The 26,922-nt window shown below is 49.7% G+C and overlaps 1 protein-coding gene across 3 annotated transcripts in view; it reads right to left on the bottom strand.

Moving 5' to 3' along the window:
- The window catches only part of mthfd1b (methylenetetrahydrofolate dehydrogenase (NADP+ dependent) 1b), a 105,480-nt gene that overhangs the window by 41,772 nt on the left and 36,786 nt on the right, over positions 1-26,922 (bottom strand). For 2 of the 3 annotated variants that reach the window (XM_086002572.1, XM_086002570.1), the window contains exons 8-17: positions 26,415-26,526; positions 22,555-22,682; positions 19,074-19,171; positions 12,915-13,088; positions 11,878-12,013; positions 6,209-6,265; positions 5,175-5,282; positions 5,017-5,091; positions 2,935-3,037; positions 390-466 (exon numbers count right to left, since the gene is read on the bottom strand). In XM_086002572.1, coding sequence (XP_085858698.1) covers positions 390-466; positions 2,935-3,037; positions 5,017-5,091; positions 5,175-5,282; positions 6,209-6,265; positions 11,878-12,013; positions 12,915-13,088; positions 19,074-19,171; positions 22,555-22,682; positions 26,415-26,526 — 1,068 coding nt within the window. Of the gene's footprint in view, positions 1-389; positions 467-2,934; positions 3,038-5,016; positions 5,092-5,174; positions 5,283-6,208; positions 6,266-11,876; positions 12,014-12,914; positions 13,089-19,073; positions 19,172-22,554; positions 22,683-26,414; positions 26,527-26,922 lie in introns of all 3 variants that reach the window. The other variant, XM_086002571.1, reaches the window with a different exon arrangement.

Genomic DNA, 26,922 nt, shown 5'->3' with positions numbered 1-26,922 from the left:
GTGAGAATGTGGAACTCGCTACCACAGGGAGTGGTTGAGGCGAATAGTATAGATACATTTAAGGGGAGGCTAGATAAATGCATGAGGGAGAACGGAAGCGAAGGATATACCGATAGGGGGAGATGAAGTGGGGTGGGACGAGGCTCGTGTGGAGCATTAACACTGGCATAGTTCTGTTGGGTGGAGTGGCCTGTTTCAGTGCTGTAGACTCTATGTATGATGGGACACCTCACCTTCATGAAGTGCTCCATCCAGAACTTAACCAAACAGAAATGGCCAATTTGGGCGTCACCTGGTTAGGAGTAAGGCTGCCGGCCCAAGGAACGGGTTAATCTCCCTTCAGGTAACCTCTTGGACCAGGGTGAGGGAAAAGAAAATAAAAGGCTTACTGTTCTGCTGAATCCCTTCTCCGTATCGGATTGGCCGATTGTTATCTTCCTCAGGAACCTGTCGTTCGTATCCATCACTTTAAAACATAAAATGTGCGCGTGAGACACCAACGTGGTGAATGAACATGTCCCGATTCTGACGAAAAGTCATCGATCTGAAATATTAACACTGTTTCTCTCTCCACACATGCTGCCTGAGTGTTTCCAGCATTTTCTGATTTTATTTGGGAATGAACGGCCAGCTTACTGTCGGACGGAATCATAGAAAGTTACAGCGCGGAAGGAGGCCATTTCGGCCCATCGTGTCCGCGCCGGCCAACAAAGAGCTCTCCAGCCTAATCCCACTTCCCAGCTCTTGGTCCGTAGCCCTGCAGGTTACAGCATCCCAAGGGCACATCCAAGTACTTTTTAAATGTGGTTAGGGTTTCTGCCTCTACCACCCTTTCAGGCAGTGAGTTCCAGACCCCCACCACCCTCTGGGTGAAGAAATTTCCCCTCAAATCCCCTCTAAACCTTCCACCAATTACTTGCCCCCTGGTTTTTGACCCCACTGCTAAGGGAAATAGGTCCTTTCTATCCACTTTATCTAGGCCCCTCATAGTTTTATACACCTCAATAAGGTCTCCCCTCAGCCTCCTCTGTTCCAAGGAAAACAAACCCAGCCTATCTAGTCTTTCCTCATAGCTAAGATTCTCTACTCCCAGCAACATCCTTGTAAATCTCCTCTGTACCCTCTCTAGTGCAATCACATCTTTCCTGTAATGTGGTGACCAGAACTGCACGCAGTACTCTAGCTGAGGCCTAACTAGTGTTTTATACAGTTGAAGCATAACCCCCTGCTCTTGTATTCTATGCCACGGCTAATAAAGGCAAGCATTCCGTATGCCTTCTTAACCACCTTATCTACCTGTCCTGCTACCTTCAGGGATCTGTGGACATGCACTCCAAGGTCCCTTTGTTCCTCTACACTACTCAGTGTCCTACCATTTAATGTGTATTCCCTTTCCTTGTTAGCCCTCCCCAAATGCATTACCTCACACTTCTCCGGATTGAATTCCATTTGCCACTGTTCTGCCCACCTTCTTAATCATACCCCCTATATTCAAGTCTAGATCGTTGATAAATACAGGAAACTTTGGTTTATCCGGAGGTTGTATGTCCGGAAACCTTGATCTACCGGCAGAAATCAGGAGCCGTTTTGTTAGGTTTTTTTTCTTCTTTCTTCTCGTGGCTTTTTTTTCCAACAGTCAGGCTCTGCAAAGTCTCTCTGAAGCTGTTGCTAAGCTACAGAGATGCTTCTAAGGTACGGCCGACTGTTTAGAAGCTGTTGCTAAGCAACAGTGTTTGTTGCCAGATACAGAGCTACAAATCTCCGTATGCTTCAACATTAACGCTGGTATGTCCGGCAGTTTTGATAGATCGGCACCAGCTCGGTCCCGTCGGTGCCGGATATAACAAAGTTTCCTGTACCACAAAAAGCAAGGGACCTAGTACTGAGCCCTGCGGTGGTTTTGTACCAAAGTCAACATTCGGGACAACGAAATGGCAATTTAGGAAAAAAGACAATTACATTAAGAGCTGTGAACAAAACTTTCACAGTGGTGCTACACATTTGTAGATTGCAGTGCTAATGGAGTGAGAACAAAACCCTGGTTAGATTTCTGTATGATTCACTCCCACATCTCAGCTGTGGCAGATACATTAATGGTAGGACACTGAGTAGTGTAGAGGATCAGCGGGGCCTTGGAGTGCATGTCCACAGATCCCTGAAGGCAGACAGGATACTTGCCTTTATTAGCTGAGGCATAGAATACAAGAGCAGGGGGGGTTATGCTTCAACTGTATAAAACACTAGTTAGGCCTCAGCTAGAGTACTGCGTGCAGTTCTGGTCACCACATTACAGGAAAGATGTGATTGCCCTAGAGAGGGTACAGAGGAGATTTACGAGGATGTTGCTAGGGCTGGGGAATTTTAGCTATGAGGAAAGATTGGATAGGCTGGGGTTGTTTTCTTTGGAGCAGAGGAGACTGAGGGGAGATTTAATTGAGGTGTATAAAATTATGAGGGGCCTAGATAGAGTGGGTAGGAAGGACCTATTGCCCTTAGCAGAGAGTTCAATAACCAGGGGGCATAGATTTAAAGTAATTGGTCTAAGGTTTAGAGGGGAGTTGAGGAGAACTTTTTTCACCCAGAGGGTGGTGGGGGTCTGGAACTCACTGCCTGAAAGGGTGGTCGAGGCAGAGACCCTCATCACATTTAAAAAGTGCTTGGATATGCACCTGAAGTGCCGTAACCTACAGAGCTACAGACCAAGAGCTTGAAAATGGGATTCGGCTGGATAGCTCTTTTCCGACCGGCGCCTACACAATGGGCCGAATGGCCTCCTCCTGTGTCGTAAACTTCTATGATAAAGAAGGGTTGGGTAGAGATGGTGTCTCGGGGAGAGAGAAAGCTATTGCATAGCCAGCTGAGTACAACGCCACTATATTCATGACAGCACGAACCGTATCGATAACGCACAGTAGATTGAAACTGGTTTAATACCTCGTTGCCACGTGATAGTATCAGGTTCAATGTCCAGCCTCACAAAGAGATTTATTTCTTCATCGGTCAGTGCAATGGGGTCAGTTTTGTTAATTCCAAGTTTCTGGGGGGGGGGGGGGGGGGAAGGAGGGAAAGAAATTGCAGATTAGGAATCATAGTTCAGAGAACACCAGCTGAGCCAAACAGGTGGTGAATGGCGGTGAAGGTACGTTTAAATGAAGGGCTGTTGCCCCTGCCCGGCAGGACCTTGCCTGAATGGCCATTCTCAGTTTGCTGGCCTCGACAGTCGAGCAGGCTATTCGACTGTAGGACACATCAGAGGAGCACTGAGCTTTCTCGCTCTCTAACCCAGGAGAGTTGAGGCCAATCACTGTCACTCTGGTCGAGTCCAGCTAATCTCAGCAGAGACCAGGGATCAGAGGAGATTCCTGGTCGGTATGTCCTCATCTGACACACACATGCACACTGATTAGTGATCATCAATGAGAGCCCAGGCTGATTTTTTTTTTTCCTCTAGCCTAGGAGGCACTGATGACAATTAAGAACATGAGAGAGAGGAGCAGGATAGGAGCCTGCTCCGCCATTCAATAAGATCATGGCTGATCATTGACCTCAACTTCACCTTCCCGCACTATCCCCATAACCCTTGATTCCCTTAATATTCAAAAACTATCACAGAATCACAGAAACCCCACAGTGCAGATAGAGGCCATTTTGGCCCATCGAGCCTGCACCGACACATATCCCACCCGATCCCCGTAACCCCTACACCAACACATATCCCACCCTATCCCCGTAACCCCACGTATTTAATCCCTCTAACACTAAGGGTCAATTTATCATAGCCAATCAACCTAACCCGCACATCTTTGGACTGTGGGAGGAAACTGGAGCACCCGGAGAAAACCCACGCAAACACAGGGAGAATGTGCAAACTCCACACAGACAGTCACCCGAGGCTGGATTCGAACCCGGGTCCCTGGCGCTGTGAGGCAACAGTGCTAACCACTATGCCACCGTGCTCTCTATCTTGAATATACTCAACGACTGAGCCTCCACAGCCCTCTGGGGTAGAGAATTCCAAAGATTCACCACCCTCAGTGAAGAAATTTCTCCTCATCTCAGTCCTAAATGGCCGACCCCTTATTCTGAGACTGTGGTCCCTGGTTCTGGACATCAGCCAGAGCAAACAACCTTCCAGAATGTACCCTGGCAAGCCCTCTAAGAATTTTGTATGTTTCAATGAGATCACACCTCATTCTTCTAAACTCTAGAGAATATAGGCCTAGTCTACTCAATCTCTCCTCATGGGACAATCCCCCCATCCCAGGAACCAGTCTGGCGAATCTTCATTGCACTCCCTCTGTTGCAAGTATATACTTCCTTAGGTAAGGAGACCAAAACTGTACAGACAAGGCCCTATACAATTGCAGTAAGACTTCTTTACTCTTATAATCCAATCCTTTTGTAATAAAGGCTAAAATACCATTGCTTGCTGTACCTTCATGTTGACTTTCAGTGATTCGTGTACAAGGACACCCAGGTCCCTCTGAACACCAACATTTCCCAATCTCTCACCATTTATAAAATATTCTGCTTTTCTATTTTTCCTACCAAAGTGGCTAACTTCACATTGCTGCAACCCTACTGCTGTGATATTAAACCTGTTTTTTTATTTAGCTGATTTTATCCCGCTCTTGAGCCTACATACTTATGCTGAGGAATGCACTAGGAATTAAACATTTAAAACAGCTAAATTGCGAGGCGAGATTACACAAATTAGGGTTGTATTCTCTGAAATTTAGAAGGTTAGAGGAGATTTGATCCAAGTTTTCAAGATATTAAGGGGAACTGAGTGGTAGAAGTTTGGAACTCTCTTCCGCAAATGGCAAATGATGCTCGATCAACTGTTCGATTTAAAAATCGGAAATTAATATTTTTGGTTAACAAAAATCTATCAAAGGATATGAGCCAAAGGGTATATATAGAGTTAGGTCACAGATCAGCCATGATCTTATTGAACGGCAGAACAGGCTCGAGGGGCTGAGCAGCCTTCTCCTGTTCCTATGTTAAGACTCACACCTGTAATCTCTTCAGCTGAATCTCGCTGAATGTCCGAACTCCTTTATTGGAAGGCACCAGACGATTAAATAAGGCCTGCAACAAAAGAGAGATATTGTCAGACTCTAATCATTGCCAACCGCACTGCTGGTGGGCGGATTCTTCGAAGGCAACGGTACCTTGTCGGATTGCGAGGCCTCATGGAACATGCGAGCGTCGATGGCGGCAGCGACCAGGTTGTTGGCGGCGGTGATGGCGTGGATGTCGCCCGTCAGGTGAAGATTGAACTGCGGGAACAAGAGCACCGTCAGAAAGCTTTGCCAGAGGGGGGGAACTTGAAAGCATGCGCGAGACAGGGTCTGCTCTCCTCCCTTCCCTCAACCTTCCAGTGTGCTGTTCCTGATCGGAGTTGTACAGCTGCAGGGTGGCAGTAAGCGGCAACAACTACTTGGGTTTCTGCAGTGCCGCTCATTCAAAAACGTTTCCAAGCACATCGCAAGTTGAAAAGCTGAACGGCGAACATGGGGGGTGGGGGGGGGAGAGGACATAATTAGAGGTCGGGGGGGATGAAGTGGGGAGGATCCTGTTGAAAAGCAGGGAGACAGATAGCAAGGAGACAATATTTGGGGAAAGATTTCGATGGCAGGGATGGAGAATGTCAGGTGACTCCATATAGGGGAAATTAGGGATAGAGAGTTAAGCAATTCCTACAGGTTAAAGAAAGACTTGCATGACCACTGGACGTCCCAAAGCGCTTTACAGCCAGAGGTACTTTTTGAAGTGTAGTCACTGTTGCTCTATCTTGGCTACAAAAGATGGCCTGACTCTCTCCGCGCCCCCCCCACCCCCAAACAAAAAAGACTAAGGAAGGCTGGGAAAGAGCAACTCTCCCTGGGGCTATTCAAAACATCGTCGGGACAAGTCCTGCAGCCAGGTCAGCTCATCACTGCCTGCTGGTGTCTGAAATGGGGATGAAAAATAATAACAATCAAAATGAATGGAGGCTCACCTATATATACACACACAGACAGACACAAGTTTTGAAAATACGAAAAACTTTTTATAAAAATCTAAAGCCTTTTGTTTATTCTAAATATTTTTGCAGTTTAAAAAAAAGTGAATCATGAAATTGTCAGTTCTAGGCAGGATGACTGCGAGTACAAGGTAAGCAAGGGAAGCTCTGAAACAGCGCTCTACCACGGTGATACAGTACCTCTTCCATCGGGATAACCTGGGAGTATCCGCCGCCTGCTGCTCCACCTGTAACAGCAGCAGAGAGAATGCAATCACTGCACATGGAACTGGAGACTCTTACACTGGGTTTGCAGCCCTAAGAATATCATTGTATTAAAGGAAGATGGAAAGAAAGGAATTGCATTTACAAGTGCATTAGAATTAGGAGCAGGAGTCGGCCACACGGCCCCTCGAGCCTGCTCCGCCATTCAATAAGATCATGGCTGATCTTCAACCTCAACTCCACCTTCCCGCCCGATCCCCATATCCCTCGATTCCCCTAGAGTCCAAAAATCTATCGATCTCAGCCTTGAATATACTCAACGACTCAGCATCCACAGCCCTCTGGGGTAGAGAATTCCAAAGATTCACCACCCTCCGAGTGAAGAAATTCCTCCTCATCTCAGTCCTAAATGGTCAACCCCTTATCCTTGTTAGATACAGATCAGCCATGATCTAATTGAATGGCGGAACAGGCTCGAGGGGCTGGATGGCCTCCTCCTGTTCCTATGATCTTGCAGACCCTTGGGATCCCCTCATGGACCAGCTAGAGTTTTGAACCTCAGTTTGATAACCCATGCTGTGCGGAACTCTCCTTGTTGAAACATCACGGCGTCGCTGGAGTGAAACGTCATGTCACGCAAAGGGGATTCTGCACAAAGTGACTGTCCACAGACTGCCGCAATCAGTAACAACTTGCATTTCTACAGAGCCTTTACTGTAGAAAAACATCGCAAAGCGTTTCACAGAGGAGCAATCAAAGATAGCTGAAAGGGCAAGTGAAAGACTTGAGTGATGCAATGAAATCTGTTTGTCTTGATCCTGTATTCGTTTTGCACTCATGTATATTACCCTCCCCCACTGTGTATAGTTTCACTTCCTCTTTCCCAACTAACCTGGGAGGTTCCAGGTCTTGGCTCTTGGCTCCGCCCCTGACTTCTCTTACATAAAGATCCCAGGATCTGTATGACTCATTCCTGTGAACCAGTCGGCGTGTTGAGATGTTAGCTCTGATCTTAGTGATTAAAAGCCAACTTGTTTAAGTCTGTAACTTCTAGTTTTGTGGTTATTGAAGGCCCATCAATTTTAATCACTAAAGAATACTAGGATGGATCGACTCCTAAAACCAGAGCGTCTGGACTTGGATCCACATTCTGCTGAGGCATCAAATCAATTTGGACACTGGCTCAAATGCTTCGAACTCTTCACGGGGGCCTCATCCGTTAGCGAGGTAGATAAACTGAGTCTACTGACTACTCGCGTAAGTCATCGGATTTATTCGTTCATCCGGGACGCCACCTCTTACACGGAGGCCATCACTATCCTGAAGGCCCAATACCAGAGGCCGGTAAACGAAGTGTACGTCAGACATCTGTTGGCTACACGCAGGCAGCGACCAGAGGAATCAATGGACGATTTCTTACAGGGCCTAAAGGACCTGGTCTGGGACTGTAACTGCAAGGCCGTGACGGCCAACGCGTACTCTGACGAATTGGTCCACGATTCCTTCATCACGGGCCTCAAATCGAATTGTATCCGGCAGAGACTGCTGGAGGAGGTGGTCCTGGACTTAAAAAAGGCAGTGGCCACTGCGCGATCGCTGGACGTGGCCCAGAAAAACTCTGACTCTTATTCTTCCGGCCATGCGGCCCTCACCGCCTCGTGCGCGCCGAGGGGGCCGCCATCTTGGAATCAGCCATCTTCCCCATCCAGGTCTCAGACCAGCTCTACGCCGCCGGAGTCCCCACACAGAAGTTCACCCAGGAGTCCTACTACAGCGGCAATGTCTCGAGGCCCGAAATGCTACTTCTGTGGCCAGGCCAAGCACCCCAGACAACGATGCCTAGCGAAGGACGCTACATGCTTCAAATGTAAGAAAAAGGGGCATTTTAGCAAAGTCTGCAGGAGGAATCCGATTTCCAACTCGGTCACCGCCTCGTGCGTGCCGCCATCTTGGGATCCGCCATCTTTTCCCGACTCAACGGCCGCCCAGGGCCCAACAGTGGCTTCGATCACGGTGGATCAATCCAGGCCACACCCGTTGACAAAATCCATGATGGACATACAGGTAAACGGGAATTTAACGAAATGTTTAATTGACTGTGGGAGTACCGAGAGTTTTATCCACCCTAGCCTGGTACGGCGGCACTCATTAACGGTAACCCCTACATGGAGCAGAATTGCTATGGCTGCTAAGCCCCACACTTCGGACATTTTGGGCTACTGTGTGGTAACACTGACTGTAAAAGGCACGGACTACAAGGATTTTAAACTCCTCGTGATGCCAGAACTCTGTGTTAATGTAATCTTGGGCCTGGACTTCCATTGCCACCACGAAAGTGTCACGCTAGCATATGGCGGGTCCCAGCCGCCACTCACAGTCTGTGGCCTATCAACCTTAAAAATCAGCCTGCCCTCTTTATTCGCTAATCTCGCTCCGAACTGTAGGCCCATAGCGACCAAAAGTAGACGGTACAGTCTGGAAGACGGACACTTTATCAAGGCGGAAGTGGTTCGAATCCGGCCTCGGGCGACTGTCTGTGTGGAGTTTGCACATTCTCCCCGTGTTTGTGTGGGTTTCCTCCGGGTGCTCCGGTTTCCTCCCACAGTCCAAAGATGTGCGGGTTAGGTTGATTGGCTATGATAAGTTGACCCTTAGTGTTAGGGGGATTAAATACGTGGGGTTACGGGGATAGGGTGGGATATGTGTTGGTGTAGGGGTTACGGGGATCGGGTGGAATATGTGTCGGTGCAGGCTCGATGGGCCGAAATGGCCTCTATCTGCAGTGTGGGGTTTCTGTGATTTCTGTGGACAGACTCCTGTGGGAAGGCATTATTGAATGCAGTACCAGCCCGTGGCATGCCCAAGTAGTCATAGTTAAAAATAGCGAAAAGAAACGGATGGTAATTGACTACAGCCAGACTGTTAATATTTATACCCAGCTGGACGCCTACCCTTTACCCCGCATATCAGAAATGGTCAACCAGATTGTGCAATACCAAGTCTTCTCGACTATCGACCTCAAATCCGCGTATCACCAGCTCCCCATTAGAACGGAGGACTGCCCATACGCCGCCTTCGAGGCGAACGGGCGCCTCTACCATTTTCTCAGAGTGCCCTTCGGGGTAACAAATGGGGTCTCGGTCTTCCAACGTGAGATGGACCGCATGGTTGACGAGAATAAACTACAAGCTACCTACCCCTATCTGGACAATGTCACTATCTGCGGGCACAACCAGCAAGACCACGATCTAAATCTTGCGAGATTTTTAAAAACTGCCCTAAAGCTGAATCTAACCTACAACGAAGACAAATGTGTCTTCAACACAACCCGTCTCTGTATCCTCGGCTGTGTGGTGGAAGATGGGGTAATTGGACCGGACCCTGACCGATTACGCCCCCTAAAGGAACTGCCCCTGCCACACAATCCCAAAGCTTTAAAAAGGTGCCTGGGATTTTTTTCGTATTATGCCCAATGGGTGCCCAATTACTCTGATAAGGCCCGACCCCTCATTAAATCGACGTCCTTCCCACTATCAGCTGAAGCTCGGGAGGCTTTCACCAGTATTAAACAGGACATTGAAAGGGCTGCAGTGTGTGCAGTGGATGAATGCATTCCCTTTCAAGTCGAAAGCGATGCGTCAGACTTTGCCTTAGCTGCGACCCTCAATCAGGCTGGGAGACCTGTGGCCTTCTTCTCCCGAACCCTTCAGGGACCTGAAATCAGGCACTCTTCTGTCGAGAAGGAGGCACAGGCTATAGTGGAGGCAGTGCGGCACTGGAGACACTACCTAGCCGGCAAACGTTTCACCCTGCTCACCGACCAGCGGCTTTCATGTTTAATAACAAAGGGGGAAAATCAAGAATGACAAAATACTCAGGTGGAGGATCGAACTATCCACGTTCGACTATGATATTATGTACAGGCCGGGAGCCCTTAATGAACCCCCAGACGCCCTATCGCGGGGAATGCGTGCCAGCATTCATACGGACAAATTACAGGGTCTCCACTACGACCTCTGTCACCCAGGGGTCACCCGACTATACCATTTTATAAAGTCCCGCAATCTGCCCCACCCCATCGAGGAGGTCAGGGCAATGGCCAGAGCCTGCCGCATCTGTGCGGAATGCAAGCCTCGTTTCTACAGGCCTGACCGTGCACACCTTATCAAAGCCACACGGCCATTCGAGCGCCTAAGTCTGGACTTCAAGGGACCCCTTCCCTCTGCCGACCGTAACGTATACTTCCTCAATATCATTGATGAATATTCCCGCTTCCCCTTCGCCATTCCCTGCCCAGACATGACCAGTGCCATGGTCATCAAGTATCTCTGTAATCTATTCTGCATGTTTGGCATGCCGAACTACATACACAGCGATAGGGGGACGTCATTCACGAGTGACGAGCTGCGCCAGTTCTTGCTCTCGAAGGGGATAGCCACTAGCAGAACCACTAGCTACAACCCCCGGGGTAATGGGCAAGTGGAAAGGGAGAATGCTACTGTTTGGAAGGCTGTCACGTTAGCCTTAAAGTCAAAAGGCCTTCCGACCTCCCGCTGGCAAGAAGTCCTCCCAGACGTGCTCCACTCCATAAGGTCTCTGTTATGTACAGCCACTAACGCTACCCCTCACGAAAAGATGTTCGTTTTCCCCCGGAAATCCACCTCGGGCATATCTCTACCCGCGTGGCTGACGTCTCCGGGGACAGTACTATTGCGGCAGCACGTGAGAGGCCATAAAACGGACCCCCTTGTGGAAAAGGTACAGCTCCTCCATGCAAACCCTCAGTACGCCTATATCGAATACTCTGACGGGCGAGAGGACACTGTTTCCATAAAAGACCTCGCTCCCTCGGGGAGCGGAGAGAACGATGGGAGACTACCCGATGAAGACCTACACTACAAAGAGACAGGACGCCCAGAGGTATCAATACCCAACTTTAACCTGGAGGACACTGCAGATAACCTGGAAGACACTGCGGAGGCCCGGACAGCGGAGGAACCAGAATCCACTCCCCTAGAGGCACTCCAACCGGCTTTGCGCCGATCACCGAGAACTGCAAAACTTCCTGACAGACTCACTTATACCAACTTTTAAGAAACATCACCCCGATGGACTAAATCTATAGAAGGGGTGAATGTAATGAAATCTGTTTGTCTTGGTCCTGTATTCGTTTTGCACTCATGTATATTACCCTCCCCCACTGTGTATAGTTTCACTTCCTCTTTCCCGACTAACCTGGGAGGTTCCAGGTCTTGGCTCTTGGCTCCGCCCCGACTTCTCTTACATAAAGATCCCAGGATCTGTATGACTCATTCCTGTGAACCAGTCGGCGTGTTGAGATGTTAGCTCTGATCTTAGTGATTAAAAGCCAACTTGTTTAAGTCTATAACTTCTAGTTTTGTGGTTATTGAAGGCCCATCAAGTGAGTTTACAGTTCTCCTTTTAGAATGCCCCAAGACTGGGGCAGGGAACCAGAAAATGTTCTTGATTACACAACTGCAAGGATTTAACCCATTAACAATGCAGTTTATGAGGCCAACACGCACACAGCGCTTGCAATAATCTGACGGATACTCAGCACATTCACGTTTAAGAGCTAGTCATAATTGGAACGGAGGTTGAATAAGATAACGATGGAGGTTACCTTTGATCCCGAAGGTGGGGCCCTGCGATGGCTGCCGAACACAGGCAAAAACATTGATGTCCAGGTGAGCGCCGATGGCCTGAGCCAGACCGATCGTGGTGGTGCTCTTGCCTTCACCGAGGGGTGTGGGGGTGATGCTGCAATACAAACCGTTACCGTTGTCATAAATCGTGCCATTCATGTAGAAATGACTTATGAAATATACTGGGTGGCCTGCTGATGGCGCTGTCCAGGGAGAGTATAAATACTCGGGCACGGGCCCAGCTTGCTCAGGGACATTTTGTAAACAGGAACCAGTGAAGGATAACTAGACTTCCATGTTGTGAAACAGTCGATTAAAGCCTTGTTTAATACTCTGACCAAGTGCCTAGTAGTTTTCTTACATCAACCGTTATTTTAGAAGCGCACCCATACCTCTCTTCCCCTGCCCACCACCACAAGGGCTCGACTTGGGAGCTCTCGGGAGAGCAGGAGTATTGGGTCCAATTCTGGGCACCACACTTTAGGAAGGACATGAAGGCTTTGGAGAGGGTGCAGAGGAGATTTACTAGAATGGTTCCAGGGATGAGGGAATAGTTATGTGGATAGACTGGAGAAGCTGGGGTTTTTCGCCTTGGAGCAGAGAAGGCTAAGAGGAAATTTGATAGAGGTATTTAAAATCATGAATGATTTAGATAGAGTAAATAAAGAGAAACTGTTTCCAATGGCTGAAGGGTTGCTAACCAGAGGGCACAGATTTAAGGGGATTGGCAAAATAACCAGAGGCGACATGAGGAAAAACGTTTTTACGCAGCGAGTGGTTAGGATTTGGAATGCATTGCCTGAAAGGGTGGTGGAGGCAAATTCAACAGTAGCCTTCAAAAGGGAATTGGATAAATACTCGAAGGGGAAAAAAATTGCAGGGATATGGGGAAAGAGCAAGGGAGTGGGTCGAACGGGATTGCTCTTTGAAAGAGCCGGCGCAGACTCGATGGGCCAAATGGCCGCCTTCTGTGCTGCACTATTCTATGATTCTATTTTAAGACAGGCCAGCCGTACCCCGTGACGACAACGTATTTCCCGTTCGGTTGGTCCTTCAGGCGTTTGAGAGTGGACAGAAGCACCTTTGCCTTCGACTTCCCGTAGAGCTCCACTTCATCCGATAACAGACCAACCTCCTTAGCCATGCGGCTGATGTGCTTTGGCGTGCAAGACCGTGAGATTGCAATGTCACTGGTGGGGAAAAAAAAATTAAAACAAAAAATTTAAATAAACCCAAACACAACTAGTGCTTTAAGGCACCCAGCACTGCTGCATTAAGCTCAGATTCTGATCACCTCTCCTGAAGGCCTGGACTCATGCTGGTATGTGATTTAATGGCTACTGGCTCACCACCCAAGTGATATTATTCATTATTCGCTGTGGCTCAGTGGGTAGCACTCTCCCTGTGCTGTCTCTCTGTAGCAATTTATGTTAGTTCCTCTAACTTAACCTTACTGTATGTACTTAACTTACAGTAAGTTAAGTACATACAGTATGTATAACTCACCTGTTGGGGCCGTTGCCCCTTTAACTTACCTTTTAGGGCCAGTGCCCCTTTAAGACGCGCCCTAGCGTGCTGACGTCACGTCACGTACAACGTGACGTGCGTGAAGCGGCTGCCGGCCCAACTCGGCCTTCCAGAAAGGCCGCCGGCACAGCCCAGCCTAGCGTCTTCGGCCGCATCGACCAGCCGCCAGGAGCAGCGCGATCTTCCGCTCCCGCGGCAAGCACCAGCTCAGCCTGGCCTCCAGCTCCCGCTCCAGACTTTGGACTCAACAGCCAGCCTCCGTACCGGGAGACGCGCTGACGCAACTACGCAGTCACGTGACGCCCCAAGCGCGGGCAAACGCGACGACGCGCATCACATGACGCCCTAAGCGCGGGAAACGCGACCGAGCGATGAGGTCATCACGCTCCCCACAGGACTGCGAACTCAGTTCTCGTGGAGTCCCCGCTGGAGCAGGACCTATACCACGGTGCTCCTAAGTTGTATTGTTCCCATGCTTGAGTCTTGGATATTATTTGTCTTTTTACAATAATAAGAATCTTTCAGTAAAGCGTTACAAGAAAAGTCAAGCCTTGTGATTTTATGGGAAGATATCAAGTTGTTCGCTATCTGTCTAGCTTTGCACAGGATCGCGCTGCGAGGGCAGAACAGTAAAAAGACAACAGCACAGCGGGCTCAAGCACAAGAAGATACCACTCAGCTACCATGAGTCTACGCTCAGGAAGACAATATACCATAGAGGACGTCGACCAGTCAAGCGAGAAGCATGAGCCTCTCCTAGCAAACGATGCCAAGTCACAGCCCTCTAAAGTATCCTCTAGATCATCTCGGCGGTCCAGCAGACCATCGTCATCGACAGCTCCTACAGCAAACGATGCCAAGTCACAGCCCTCTAAAGCATCCTCCAGATCACCTCGGCGGTCCAGCAGACCGTCGTCATCGACAGCTTCTGCAGCCGCCAAAGCACGTGCCAAGGCAAAAGCTGCCCAAGCTCAATTGTCCTTCGCTGAAAAAGCTAGTGTGATGAAGCAGAGAGCTTACCTCGACGCTAGTGTTACGAAGCAGAGAGCTGACCTTGCTGCCAGTCTCCACATTCTCCAAAGCCAGAGAGCTGCTGCTGCCGCTAAAGCCGCAGCTTATGAAGAAGGTGAGGAGAATGAAGGCGGGGAGCCCAGCCAGGAAACATATGTTCTGGGACAACCCCTCAGTCCAGCGCAACGTACAAGTGAGTATGTCCAACAACACTCCAAATTGTTCTCCAAGGAAACATCCAGCTATCTCGACGCAGAACCAGCTACTCACCACAGTAGCAAACAGCCTGTTTTTGGAGACACTGAGCTTACAGGAGAAGAAACAAGCAAGACTTACCTACAGAGACCTCCACAACACTCGGCCAATCCAGCCAAGCAGTCCTCACCCGAGCCACAGGGTACACAGGACCTCGCTGGGTGCCTTATCCACCAAGAGTTGTTGAGTTCGGGCCTTCTGGAGTTAGATGGCCGTCCTGAAAGTTGTTGGTCATGGAAAGAGTCCAACCTGAGACTACACAAGGTAGCATCGAACAGTGGACAGGTGATGGAAGCCTTCCCTGCAGAGGACCGTGCCAAGGATCTGAAGAATTTGCACCTTGGAGTGGATCCTCCCCCCCTTCAACGGAGCCTGGGGCTCTCCTGGAACCTGGAAACAGACAGCGTCACATTCCTGGTGTCCCGTGAAGAAAGGCCATTCACACGGAGAGGCGTCCTGTCCACAGTCAACAGTTTGTACGACCCTTTGGGGTTCGTAGCTCCCATAACAATGCAAGGAAAAGCATTAGTACGGGAACTCTCATCGGATCAGAGTGAGTGGGATGCTCCACTCCTCCCAGAAAAAGAAGCAAAATGGAACCTACAGTTGATCAGAGACAAGATTGACATCGATGTGGGCGCCGTCAAGTTCTTCACAGACAGCAAAATTGTACTTGGTTACATCCACAACTCCACAAGAAGGTTTTATGTGTATGTTTCCAACCGGGTGACTCGTATCAGACGATCCACTCACCCTGACCAGTGGTGCTATGTCTCCACAGACCTGAACCCTGCAGACCATCCTACCAGGCCTATACCAGCAGCACACCTACAGCAAAGCGGTTGGTTCTCGGGACCCTCTTTCCTGTCTAATGTCAACACAGAGGAGACTCCTGAGTCCAATCCCTTCACCCTTGTGGAGCCTGAAGCTGATACCAAGATTCGGCCTGAAGTTACGACCCTGGTCACCAAAGCCTCAGAATCTCAGTTGGGCTCACAACGCTTCGAGCGATTCTCAAGCTGGAGAACACTCTGCCGAACCACAGCCCGACTCATTCATGTAGCAGCATCCTTCAAGGGGAATTCGGACAACATAGAACGCAAAGGATGGAAATGTTCTAAAGAAGTATCCAGCACAAGTGAGCTTTCGCAAGCCAAAGGTGTGATCATTCGCTCTGTCCAGCACATGGGTGGTTCATGGGAGAGGCTCATCGGTGTTGCCAGGCGTATTCTGGATGCTATGCTGCTTCGGACGGGACCTACTCGTCTCACACACGACGTCTTGAGCACTCTCATGGCTGAAGTCATGGCGATCATGAATGCAAGACCCCTGGTGCCGGTGTCCACCGACCCAGACATGCCTGCAGTCCTCACCCCAGCGATGCTCTTGACTCAAAAGATGAGTGCTATTTCAGCCCCCTCTGGAAACTTCGACATGGCTGAGCTGCACGGGAAGCAGTGGATGCGAGTCCAGTGTCTAGCAGACACTTTTTGGAAGAGATGGAGAGGAGAGTATTTGTCCACCCTACAGAGCCGTAGGAAATGGAAAGACAAACAAGCACACAGAGATGAATGGCCAGTGGGACTGGTTGTCAAAACTCTGCTGACCAGGGACAAGAGGGTCCGCAAGGTGGAGGTGAAGATTGTCAAGGAGGGGCCTGTCAAAGTGTTTCTGAGGCCAGTCTCAGAGATCGTAGTCTTCCTTTCTGAAGAAATCTAGAGAACGGATTCTGAGTATGTTGCAGCCAAAGGACGTTTTCTTTAGGTTTATTTTGTATCTGAAGCGGGGAGTGTGCGGTCTCTCTGTAGCAATTTATGTTAGTTCCTCTAACTTAACCTTACTGTATGTACTTAACTTACTTATGTATGTATAACTCACCTGTTGGGGCCGTTGCCCCTTTAACTTACCTTTTAGGGCCATTGCCCCTTTAAGACGCGCCCTAGCGTGCTGACGTCACATCACGTACGACGTGACGTGCGTGAAGCGGCTGCCGGCCCAACTCGGCCTTCCAGAAAGGCCGCCGGCACAGCCCGGCCTAGCGTCTTCGGCCGCATCGACCAGCTGCCGGGAGCGGCGCGATCTTCCGCTCCCGCGGCAAGCACTGGCTCAGCCTGGCCTCCAGCTCCCGACTTCGGCCTCAACGGCCAGCCTCCGTACCGGGAGACGCGCTGACGCAACTACGCAGTCACGTGACGCCCCAAGCGTGGGCAAACGCGACGACGCGCATCACGTGACGCCCTAAGCGCGGGAAACGCGACCGAGCGTGATGAGGTCATCACGCTCCCCACAGGACTGCGAACTCAGTTCTCGTGGAGTCCCCGCTGGAGCAGGACCTATACCACGGTGCTCCTAAGTTGTATTGTTCCCATGCTTGAGTCTTGGATATTATTTGTCTTTTTACAATAATAAGAATCTTTCAGTAAAGCGTTACAAGAAAAGTCAAGCCTTGTGATTTTATGGGAAGATATCAAGTTGTTCGCTATCTGTCTAGCTTTGCACAGGATCGCGCTGCGAGGGCAGAATACTCCCGCCTCTGAGTCGTGGGTTCAAGTCCCACTCTAAAGACTCGAGCCCATAATCCAGGCTCTCACTCTCAGTACAGTACTGAGGGAGTGCTGCACTGTCGGAGGTGCCGTCTTTTGGATGAAATGTTAAACTGAGGCCTCCGACTGCTCTCTCAGGTGGACACGAAAGATTCCACCGCACTATTGGAAGAGGAGCAGGGGGGGTTATCCCTGGTGGCCTGGCTAATATTCATCTCTCAACAAACTTCACTGAAACAAATGACTTGGTCATTATTGCATTGCTGTTTGTGGGATCTTGCTATATGCAAATTGGCTGCCGCGTTTCCTACATTACAACAGTGACTACACTTCAAAAGTAATTGGCTGTAAAGCACTTTGGGACGTAGTGAGGTTGTGAAAGGCGGTACAGTATATGAGCTTTAAAAAGCGAGGCCCATTGAATTGCCAGACACCCATAGGAACAGGAGGAGGCCATTCAGCCCCTCAAGCCTGTTCCGCCATTCAATGAGATCATGGCTGATCTGTATCCATGCAGGCGCACCTTCCAGCAGAGGCCTGTATGACGATCAGGAATGGGAACTGTAGTGGGGAAAGAGTTAAACTGACATCGCTGGCAGTTTCACTGAATAGTGTAAGGAAGACAGGGACTAATATGTAAGGCCACATCCATAAAGATGCGGTCAAAGATAGCTGACCTTTGGAGAGATATAAAACAATTAAATGGAGACAGGATCACAGAAATCACAGAAACCCCACAGTGCAGATAGAGGCCATTTCGGCCCATCGAGCTTGCATCGACACACATCCCACCCAATCCCCGTAACCCCTACACCAACACATATCCCCATTTAATCCCCCTAACACTAAGGGTCAATTTATCATAGCCAATCAACCTAACCCGCACATCTTTGGACTGTGGGAGGAAACCGGAGCACCCGGAGGAAACCCACGCAAACACGGGGAGAATATGCAAACTCCACACAGACAGTCGCCCGAGGCCGGATTCGAACCCGGGTCCCTGGCGCTGTGAGGCAACAGTGCTAACCACTATGCCACCGTGCTGCTGTCCAGCATTTCAACTGCCTGTAAGAACTTTATTACCTAGGTTACATTCCAAGGTATCTTTTAATTAGCATTCAGCAGTTTGAGTGATTGGTTGAGGAGGCAGCTTACACATGTTTATATTAAGATTCGTAGCCAATCTATGAAGGTGCATGCAGGCCAAGATCCAATCAGGTGGCAGGAATGAATTTAACATGAGGTGGCCATGCTTATTGTAATGTATAAAAATGTAGCGTTTTCTGTAACAATTTGGAGAAGTCTGGCTAAGACAGAGCAGACTGTCTCCCCACCGGTGCAATAAAGACAACTTGACTATCGATCGAAAACCTCGTGTCGAGTGTTGGTTTGAAATGCTCCACAACAGGAACACTAACCCCAAGGTGTCACGGTCAGCTGTAGCTAACTCAGCACAGGCCAGGAATCGTACCGGGAACCTTCCATTGTCAGTGCAGTTCGAGTACCACACTGAGCGGTGCAGTTATCGAGCTTGAAGCAGACGATTGGTTATGGAGCTCCTCTTTGGCTGGCATGATGAACAGCAACATTGGACCTCGCACTCCCGAGGTGACATCGGAGCGTCACTCCACGTCACACTGGGTGGTGGGGAAGGGGGAAAGAGTTCGACACAAAACATCTGCTTTGATGCTGCCTCTAACCAGCTTCGGGAAAGGAGAACAAGTGAGACTCATCAGTAAATGTATAGATTTCTCTGCGTGTACAGGATTCACTGCTTCCACTTTAACATTGATCTCGGATACAGACCTCTGACAGGATGCGAAGAACTCACACACGTACCTCGGGACTGGCTCTACACGGTTAAGCTTCGTGAAGTGAATGGGCCACTTGCCTGGCTTGCAGTTCTCCAAATGGCGCCTTGCACTCTCGATGGTGTTCTGTCACAGAGAAAGAACCAAGAATTAACATTTCCTTCCAACACAAAGTAGTTTTGCGCTGTGGTTTTTTTTTATTTTTTAAAGGTTTCCACTTTGCTCCCCTTCTCTGCTGATGCAGTCAACTGGTTCCACAGGGAACAGTAGCCTTATCCACGAGCCCATTCATTCCATGAGCCCAGTGAGGCGCGACAGGCCATTCGACCGAGTCTGATTCTGGCCTCACTAGACACATACATACAGACGCACTTTACAGTAGGAGTCACTGGACAGTAATCGGGAGCGGCTCTCCGTCTGATTCCTCACCAGCCCCCCTCCACAACAACAACTACTTGTATTTTTATAGCACCTTTAACGCGGTAAAACGCCCCAAGGCGCGGCACTGGAGCGTTACCAGACAAAATTTGACACCGAGCCACAGAAGGAGATATTAGGGCAGAGAGGTAGGTTTCAGGAAGCATCTTAAGGGAGGAGCGAGAAGTCGAGAGGCGGAGAGGGTTAGGGGAGGGGAATTCCAGAGCTTGGGGCCCAGGCAGCTGAAGGCACAGCCGCCAATGGTGGGGCAATTAAAATCGGGGTATGCTCAAGAGCCTAGAGTTGGAGGAGCGCAGAGAACTCGGAGGGTTGTGGAGCTGGAGGAGGTTAGAGGCAATGGAGGGATTGGAAAACAAGGATGAGAATTTTAAAATCCACCCACCAGCGAGCCTGATGGTGAAATCAGCTGTCTCAACACACACTAGGGATCACATCTGACACCATCCGGGACTGTGGGCTCAAAACTGCAACAAGCAGTGCTCTTACCCACAGAGTGATCAGGGCAGGTGCCAGCACTTGTCATTAACTGCTGCCTCAGATTTACCTAACAGGTGCTTACTTTTTCCTGCCAATTTATAGGGACAGAGAGAAACTGTTTTCACTGGCGGGAGGGTCAGTAGCCAGAGGACACAGATTTAAGATAATTGGCAAAAAAAACCAGAGGGGAGACGAGGAGAATATTTTTTTACACAGCGACTTATGATGATCTGGAGTGCGCTGCCTGAAAGGGCGGTGGAAGCAGATTCAATAGTAACTTTCAAAAGGGAATTGGAGAAATACTTGAAAAGGAAGAAATTGCAGGGCTCTGGGGAAAGAGCAGGGAGTGCGACTAATTGGAGAGCTCCTTCAAAGAGGCCCGATGGGCCCAATCTGTGCTGGATGATTCTATGAATATTCCTCTATCCTTTTCCTCAGCTGTTGTTGGATGTATCCACGGGTGCCCAGTGCATGCTGGTATCTAATCCAAACCGCCATTTACATGTCTGAGCAGAGCCAGAGTGACCCCGCGCCACTGAACTCACGGCCAGCTAGCAGGCACGGACGGTATTCATGCTGCATTCCTAACAGCTGTTCTAGGCCGGGGAGGGGAGGGGAAGGAATGGGCAAGAGAAGGAAAAGAAACAAACAAACGTCTTGACCAGTACCAGGACTCTTGCATGCGCCCTGGAGCTGCCCGCTGACGCCAGTGAGTAGAGTTCCTGTGTCAGGCATGCGTGTGCTTGGCGCTGCGCAGGACGGTGGTGATTTCTAACCCGCGAGGGAACGGACCAGAGTTAGCCTGAAAATCACTTGCTGATACCAGCAGCTCATTAGATGGTGCCTCGGGTTGTTACGGCATAAATACTGGATACTCTGGAGGACAGCTTCCTTTATTAGCCGAGGCATAGAATATAAAAGCAGGGAGGTTATGCTGTATAAAACACGAGTTAGGCCACAGCTAGAATATTGTGTACAGTTCTGGTCACCACATTACAGGAAGGACGTGATTGCACTAGAGAGGGTGCAGAGGAGATTTACGAGGATGTTGCAAGGACTGGAGATTTTAGCGATGAGGAAAGATTAGATAGGCTGGGGCTGTTTTCTTTGGAGCAGAGGAGGCTGAGGGGAGATTTAATTGAGGTGTATAAAATTATGAGGAGCCCAGATAGAGTGGATAGGAAGGACCTATTTCCCTTAGCAGAGAGGTCAATAACCAGGGGGCATAGGTTTGAAGTAATTGGTAGAAGGATCAGAGGGGAGTTGGAGAACTTTTTTCACCCAGAGGGTGGTGGGGGTCTGGAACTCTCTAATACAATAGCAAAATACTGCAAATGCTGGAAATCTGAAACAACAACAGAAAATGCTGGAAATACTCAGCAGGCCAGGCAGCATCCGTGGAGAGAGAAACAGAGTTAACGTTTCAGGTCATTCAGGCGAAGGGTCTCAGACCTGAAACATTAATTCTGTTTCTCTCTCCACGGACCAAGAGCTGGAAAGTGGGATTAGGATGAATAGCTCTTTTTTGGCCAGCACAGACATGATGGTCTCCTTCTGTGCCGTAAACTTCTATGATTCTAATTAGAAAATCTCTTGCAGGTTAACGTTCAGAATAGGTTGTGGCTTATTCAAGACAGGCTGCTGTAAGGTGCAAGGAGTTTCACCAACACGGCTTTTAGCGGTTTTCACAGAATTTACAGCACAGAAACAGGCCATTCGGCCCAGCTGGTCTCTTTCGGTGTTTATGCTCCACACGAGCCTCCTCCCACTCTATTTAATTCATCTCACACCATCAGCAAAACCGTCTATTCCTTTATCCCTCGTGCACTTATCAAGCTTCCTCTTAAATTAATCTATGCAATTCGCCTCAACTACTCCATGTGGCAGTGAGTAACAGAATGATACCTGGACTCCAAGGGTTAAATTACGAGGAGAATTACAGAAATTAGGATTGTATTCTCTGGAATGTAGAAGGTTAAGGGGTGATCTGATCAAAGTTTTCAAGATATTAAGGGGAACAGATAGGGTAGAGAGAGAGAGAAACTATTTCCGCTGGTTGGGGATTCTAGGACTAGGGAGCAGAGTTTAAAAATTAGAGCCAGACCTTTCAGGAGTGAAATTAGGAAACACTTCTACACACAAAGGGTGGGAGAAGTTTGGAACTCTCTTCCGCAAACAGCAACTGATGCTAGATCGATTGTTAATTTTAAATCGGAGATCGATAGCTTTTTGTTAACCAAAGGTATTAAGGTATATGGGCCAAAGGCGGGTATATGGAGTTAGGTCGCAGATCAGCCATGATCTCACTGATTGGGGGAACAGGCTTGAGGTGCTCAATGGCCTGCTCCTGTTCCTATGTTGCACATTCTCACCACTCTCTGGGTAAAGGTTTCATAAGGTTTTTAACCTAGTGCCTCATACAGTCTCCTTAAACAGCTAGAATCTGAGCATGTGAGCAAATCGTGGATTTCATTCGGGATGTGCATTCCAGCTCGAAGACCCTCAAAGGTGGGCGACGTTCTCACACAACCAACCTCTCCCAAATCAGGAGTGGAGCTGGTAGAGTTACAGTTTAATAAGATGGTCAAACTCACCGCCATAAGCATACAGACAGTCATTGGCCCCACGCCACCAGGCACAGGGGTGATGTACGAAGCCACCTGCTTGGCCTCTCTGTACGCCACATCGCCAACCACACGCTTTCCACTCGCCTTTGTGCTGTCTGAAATAAAACAGCGTGCAAAATTACAGCAGCATAAACACTGCCATTAGCGAGAGAAAAGATATCCAGGATTGACTCGAGGGGTTTGGGGGGTTTATATATAGAATAACAGATACCCAGGAGTGAGTTACAGGCTGGGATCTAATCGAGGGGTTCATATATAGAATAACAGATACCCGGGAGTGAGTTACAGGCTGGAATCTAATCGAGGGGTTCAGGGGGTTTATATATAGAATAACAGATACCCGGGAGTGAGTTACAGGCTGGAATCTAATCCAAGGGTTCGGGGGGTTTATATATAGAATACCGGGAGTGAGTTACAGGCTGGAATCCATTCGAGGGGTTCGGGGGGTTTATATATAGAACAACAGATACCCGGGAGTGAGTTACAGGCTGGAATCTAATCGAGGGGTTGGGGGGTTTATATATAGAATAACAGATACCCGGGAGTGAGTTACAGGCTGGAATCTAATTGAGGTGCTGAGGTTTTTTTCGATATAGATTAACAATGGATTCTCCCCGATAGATCAGTGGATAAGTGAACCTCATGACACTGAATCATGCTGACTGCTGATGCACACTAATCACAAACTCAAACAATTACAAGGGATTGTAAGTTTAGGGCACAGTGTTCAGCTGAACCCCTCAATTAGTTACTGTCCCTTAATCACAAACATCCATCTATATCAAAAGACCAACATTTCTACAGTGCCTTTCACGACCTCAATGAGCTTTAGTCAATGAAGTACTTTTTGAAGTGTAGTCACTGTTGTAATGTAGGAAACACGGCAGACAATTTGTGCACAGCAAGCTTCCACAAACAGCATGTGATAACGACCAGATAATCTGTTTTAGTGATGTTGATTGAGGGATAAATATTGGCCCCAGGACACCAGGGAGAACTCCCCTGCTCTTCTTCGAAGTAGCGCCGTGGGATCTTTTACCTCCCGAGAGGTTTAACATCTCATTTGAAAGACGGCACCTCCGGCAGTGTGGCACTCCCTAAGCACTGCACTGGGGATGTGGGCCTGGATTTTTGTGCTCGCGTCTCTGGAGTGGGGCTTGAACCTACGACCTTTTGACCCAGAGGCGAGAGTGCTACCCACTGAGCCACAGCTGACACTTAAACATCTTGCATACAACATGCACTTCTGTCCATATTACCCTTACTTCCAACATCACAATTTTTGAACTTGTGTGTCAACATTTATAATATAAAATTTCTATGTCAATATATTTCTCATAGTAAGCCCAACTTCAGTATGTGCCTGTTTAAGCTCCATTCACATACCTCCTCCCACTAGGCAAAACCGCAGCAGCTCCCCCAAACACCTCCCACATACTCACCCTCTCCCCGCCGGGCCCACTGCCCCTCACCCGCTCCCCGCCGTGCCTGCCGCCCTCTCGCCGCTGCCCCCCCTCCGCGCCCTTTGCCCTCTCCCCGCTGCCCCCTCGCCCTCTCCCCACTGCCCTCTCCCCGCTGCCCCTCCGCTCCGCGCCCCTTGCCCTCTCCCCGCTGCCTCCCGCCCTGCCCCCTTGCCCTCTCCCTGCCCCCTTGACCTCTCCCCACTGCCCCCTCCCCGCCCCTTGCCCTCTCCCCGCCGGGCCCACTGCCCCCCGCCCTGCCCCCTTGCCCTCTCCCCACTGCCCCTCCGCGCCCCTTGCCCTCTCCCCGCCGGGCCCGCCGCCCTCTCCCCGCTGCCCCCTGCCCTGCCCCCTTGCCCTCTCCCCACTCCTCACCGCACCCCCAGCCCTCTCCCCGCCGCCTCCTGCCATCGTCCCCTGCGCCACGCCCCCGCCCTATCCCCACTGCGCCCCCACCCTGTGCCCCCCGCCCTCTCCCCCGCCGCGCCCCAACCCCTGCCCTCTCCCCACTGCGCCCCCGCCCCCTCCCGCCGCGCCCCCGCCCTCTGCCTTATCCCCACTGCGCCCCCGCCCCCTCCCCACTGCGCCCCCCGCCCTCCCCACTGCGCCCTGCCGCGGCCCCCCGCTCTTTCCCATCATTAATAAAATAATTTCCTGCCCTGCCTCCGTCTGCTGCTCAGCCCCACTCTGCCTCTCCTCGCTAGCCGCCGCCCCCACCCCCTGTGCCTTTAATTTTCATGCCTGCCCCGAAATAAGTCTCAGCTGGTCCTCTACCAACCAATAGGACCGTGGACAAAATCAGCAACAAGGGGCATTGAGAGAAGCAATTTGGGGGAAAAAAGCCACACAAGGTGCGACACACTCAGTGGATCAGAGTGGCCCTTCCGCATGCTCTAGGCAACTTGGATAAAGAAATCCGTTGGCATATTTGACCCGATCCTACTGCATTCAACAACACCAACAACTTGCATTTATACAGCGCCTTTAATGTAGTAAAACGCCCCGATGCGCTTCACAGGAGCGTTATCAAACAAAATTTGACACTGAGTCACATAAGGAGGTATTAGGACAGGCAACCAAAAGCTTGGTCAAAGAGGCAGGTTTTAAGGAGTGTCTAAAAGGAGGAAAGAGAGGTAGCGAGGCGGAGAGGTTTAGGGAGGGAATTCCAGAGCTTAGGGCCCAGGCAGCTGAAGGCACGGCCACCAATGGTGGAGCGAAGGAAATCGGGGATGCGCAAAAGGCCAGAATTAGAGGAGCGCAGGGATCTCGGGAGGTTGTGGAGTTGGAGGAGGTTACAGAGATATGGGGGAGGCAAGGCCATGGAGAGATTTGAAAACAAGGATGAGAATTTTAAAATCGAGGAGTTGCTGAACCAGGAGCCAATGTGGGTCAGCGAGCACAGGGAGTGATGGGCAAACAGGACTTGGTGCGAGTTAGGACACGGGCAGCCGAGTTTTGGATGAGCTCAGGTTTACGGAGGGTGGAAGATCGGTCAGGAGAGCATTGGAATAGTCAAGTCTAGAGGTAACAAAGGCATGGATGAGGGTTACATGGACGTAAAAGATCCCTCGTCCACTATTCGTGAAGAGCAGGGGAGATAACAACCACCCTCCACCCCCACTTCCACCCCGGAGTCCTGGCCAATATTTATCCCTCAACCAACATCACTAACACAGTTGATCTGGTCGTGTATCTCACTGCTGTTGAGAGGGGACCTCATTGAAACTTATAAAATTCTAACAGGACTAGACAGACTAGATGCAGGAAGGATGTTCCCGATGGTCGGGGAGTCCAGAACCAGGGGTCACAGTCTAAGGATAAGGGGTAAGCCATTTAGGACAGAGATGAGGAGGAATTTCTTCACCCAGAGAGTGGTGAACCTCTGGATTTCTCTACCACAGAAGGCAGCTGAAGCCAATTCATTAAATATATTCAAGAAGGAGTTAGATATATTTCTTAAGGCTAAAGGGATCAAGGGATATGGGGAGAAAGCAGGGACAGGGTGCTGAATTTGGATGATCAGCCATGATCTCATTGAATGGCGGAGCAGGCTCGAGGGGCCGAATGGCCTACTCCTGCTCCTATCTTCTATGTTTCTAGGAGCTTGCTGTGCGCAAATTGGCTACATTACAACACTGACTACACTTCAAAAAGTACTTCCATTGGCTGTAAGGCGCTTTGGGACGTCTCGAGGTCGTGACAGGCGCTACAGAAATGCAAGTTCTTTGTTTCTGAGAGTGACGTAAAGACCGGGCTGACTGTAGTTTAGGGTCGGTGGTAACCGCCCCTCATCACTTCACCATCAAAGAGAGGAAGCAGAATAAACAAAGGCTCGTAAATCATCTTCCATTCGCAGTTTCTCCTTACCGGGAATGTGGTTTATTCCACAGTCGATGACGACAGCTCCGGGTTTGATCCAGTTCCCTTTCACCATTTCGGCTCTGCCAGCTCCAACCACCAGAATGTCGGCCCTCCCAACCTAAAGACAATAGCAGCACCTCGAGAATTACGAGAGTCCTCAGCTCCAAGATTAAAAAAAACAACAACTGGGCTCATTTCTCTCGGTAAGTGAATGCTGAGGTCTGATAGAGGTCCTTAAAATTACAAAGGGGGTTTGACAGGGTAGACGTAGGGAAGATGGTTCCACGTGTGGAGGAGACCAAAACTGGGGGCCATAAATATAAGACACGTCACTCATAAATCCAACCGGGAATTCAGGAGAAACTTCTTTACCCAGAGAGTGGTGAGAACGTGGAGCTCGCTACCACAGGGAGTGGCTGGGATTTGAATGTGAGGATGGAGGATTTTAAAATCGAGGCATTTGTGGACTGGGATGCACACTCCCTGTATTCAAAGTGGAAAGGGTTTGTTCTGT

Source organism: Somniosus microcephalus, chromosome 12 (genome assembly GCF_052327205.1).
Source record: "Somniosus microcephalus isolate GS21.2 chromosome 12, FLI_Smic_1.0, whole genome shotgun sequence".
In the NCBI taxonomy this organism is placed as follows: Eukaryota; Metazoa; Chordata; class Chondrichthyes; order Squaliformes; family Somniosidae; genus Somniosus; species Somniosus microcephalus.
The sequence above is the reverse complement of the archived record's forward strand: the minus strand, read 5'-3'. Positions and strand labels throughout refer to the sequence as shown.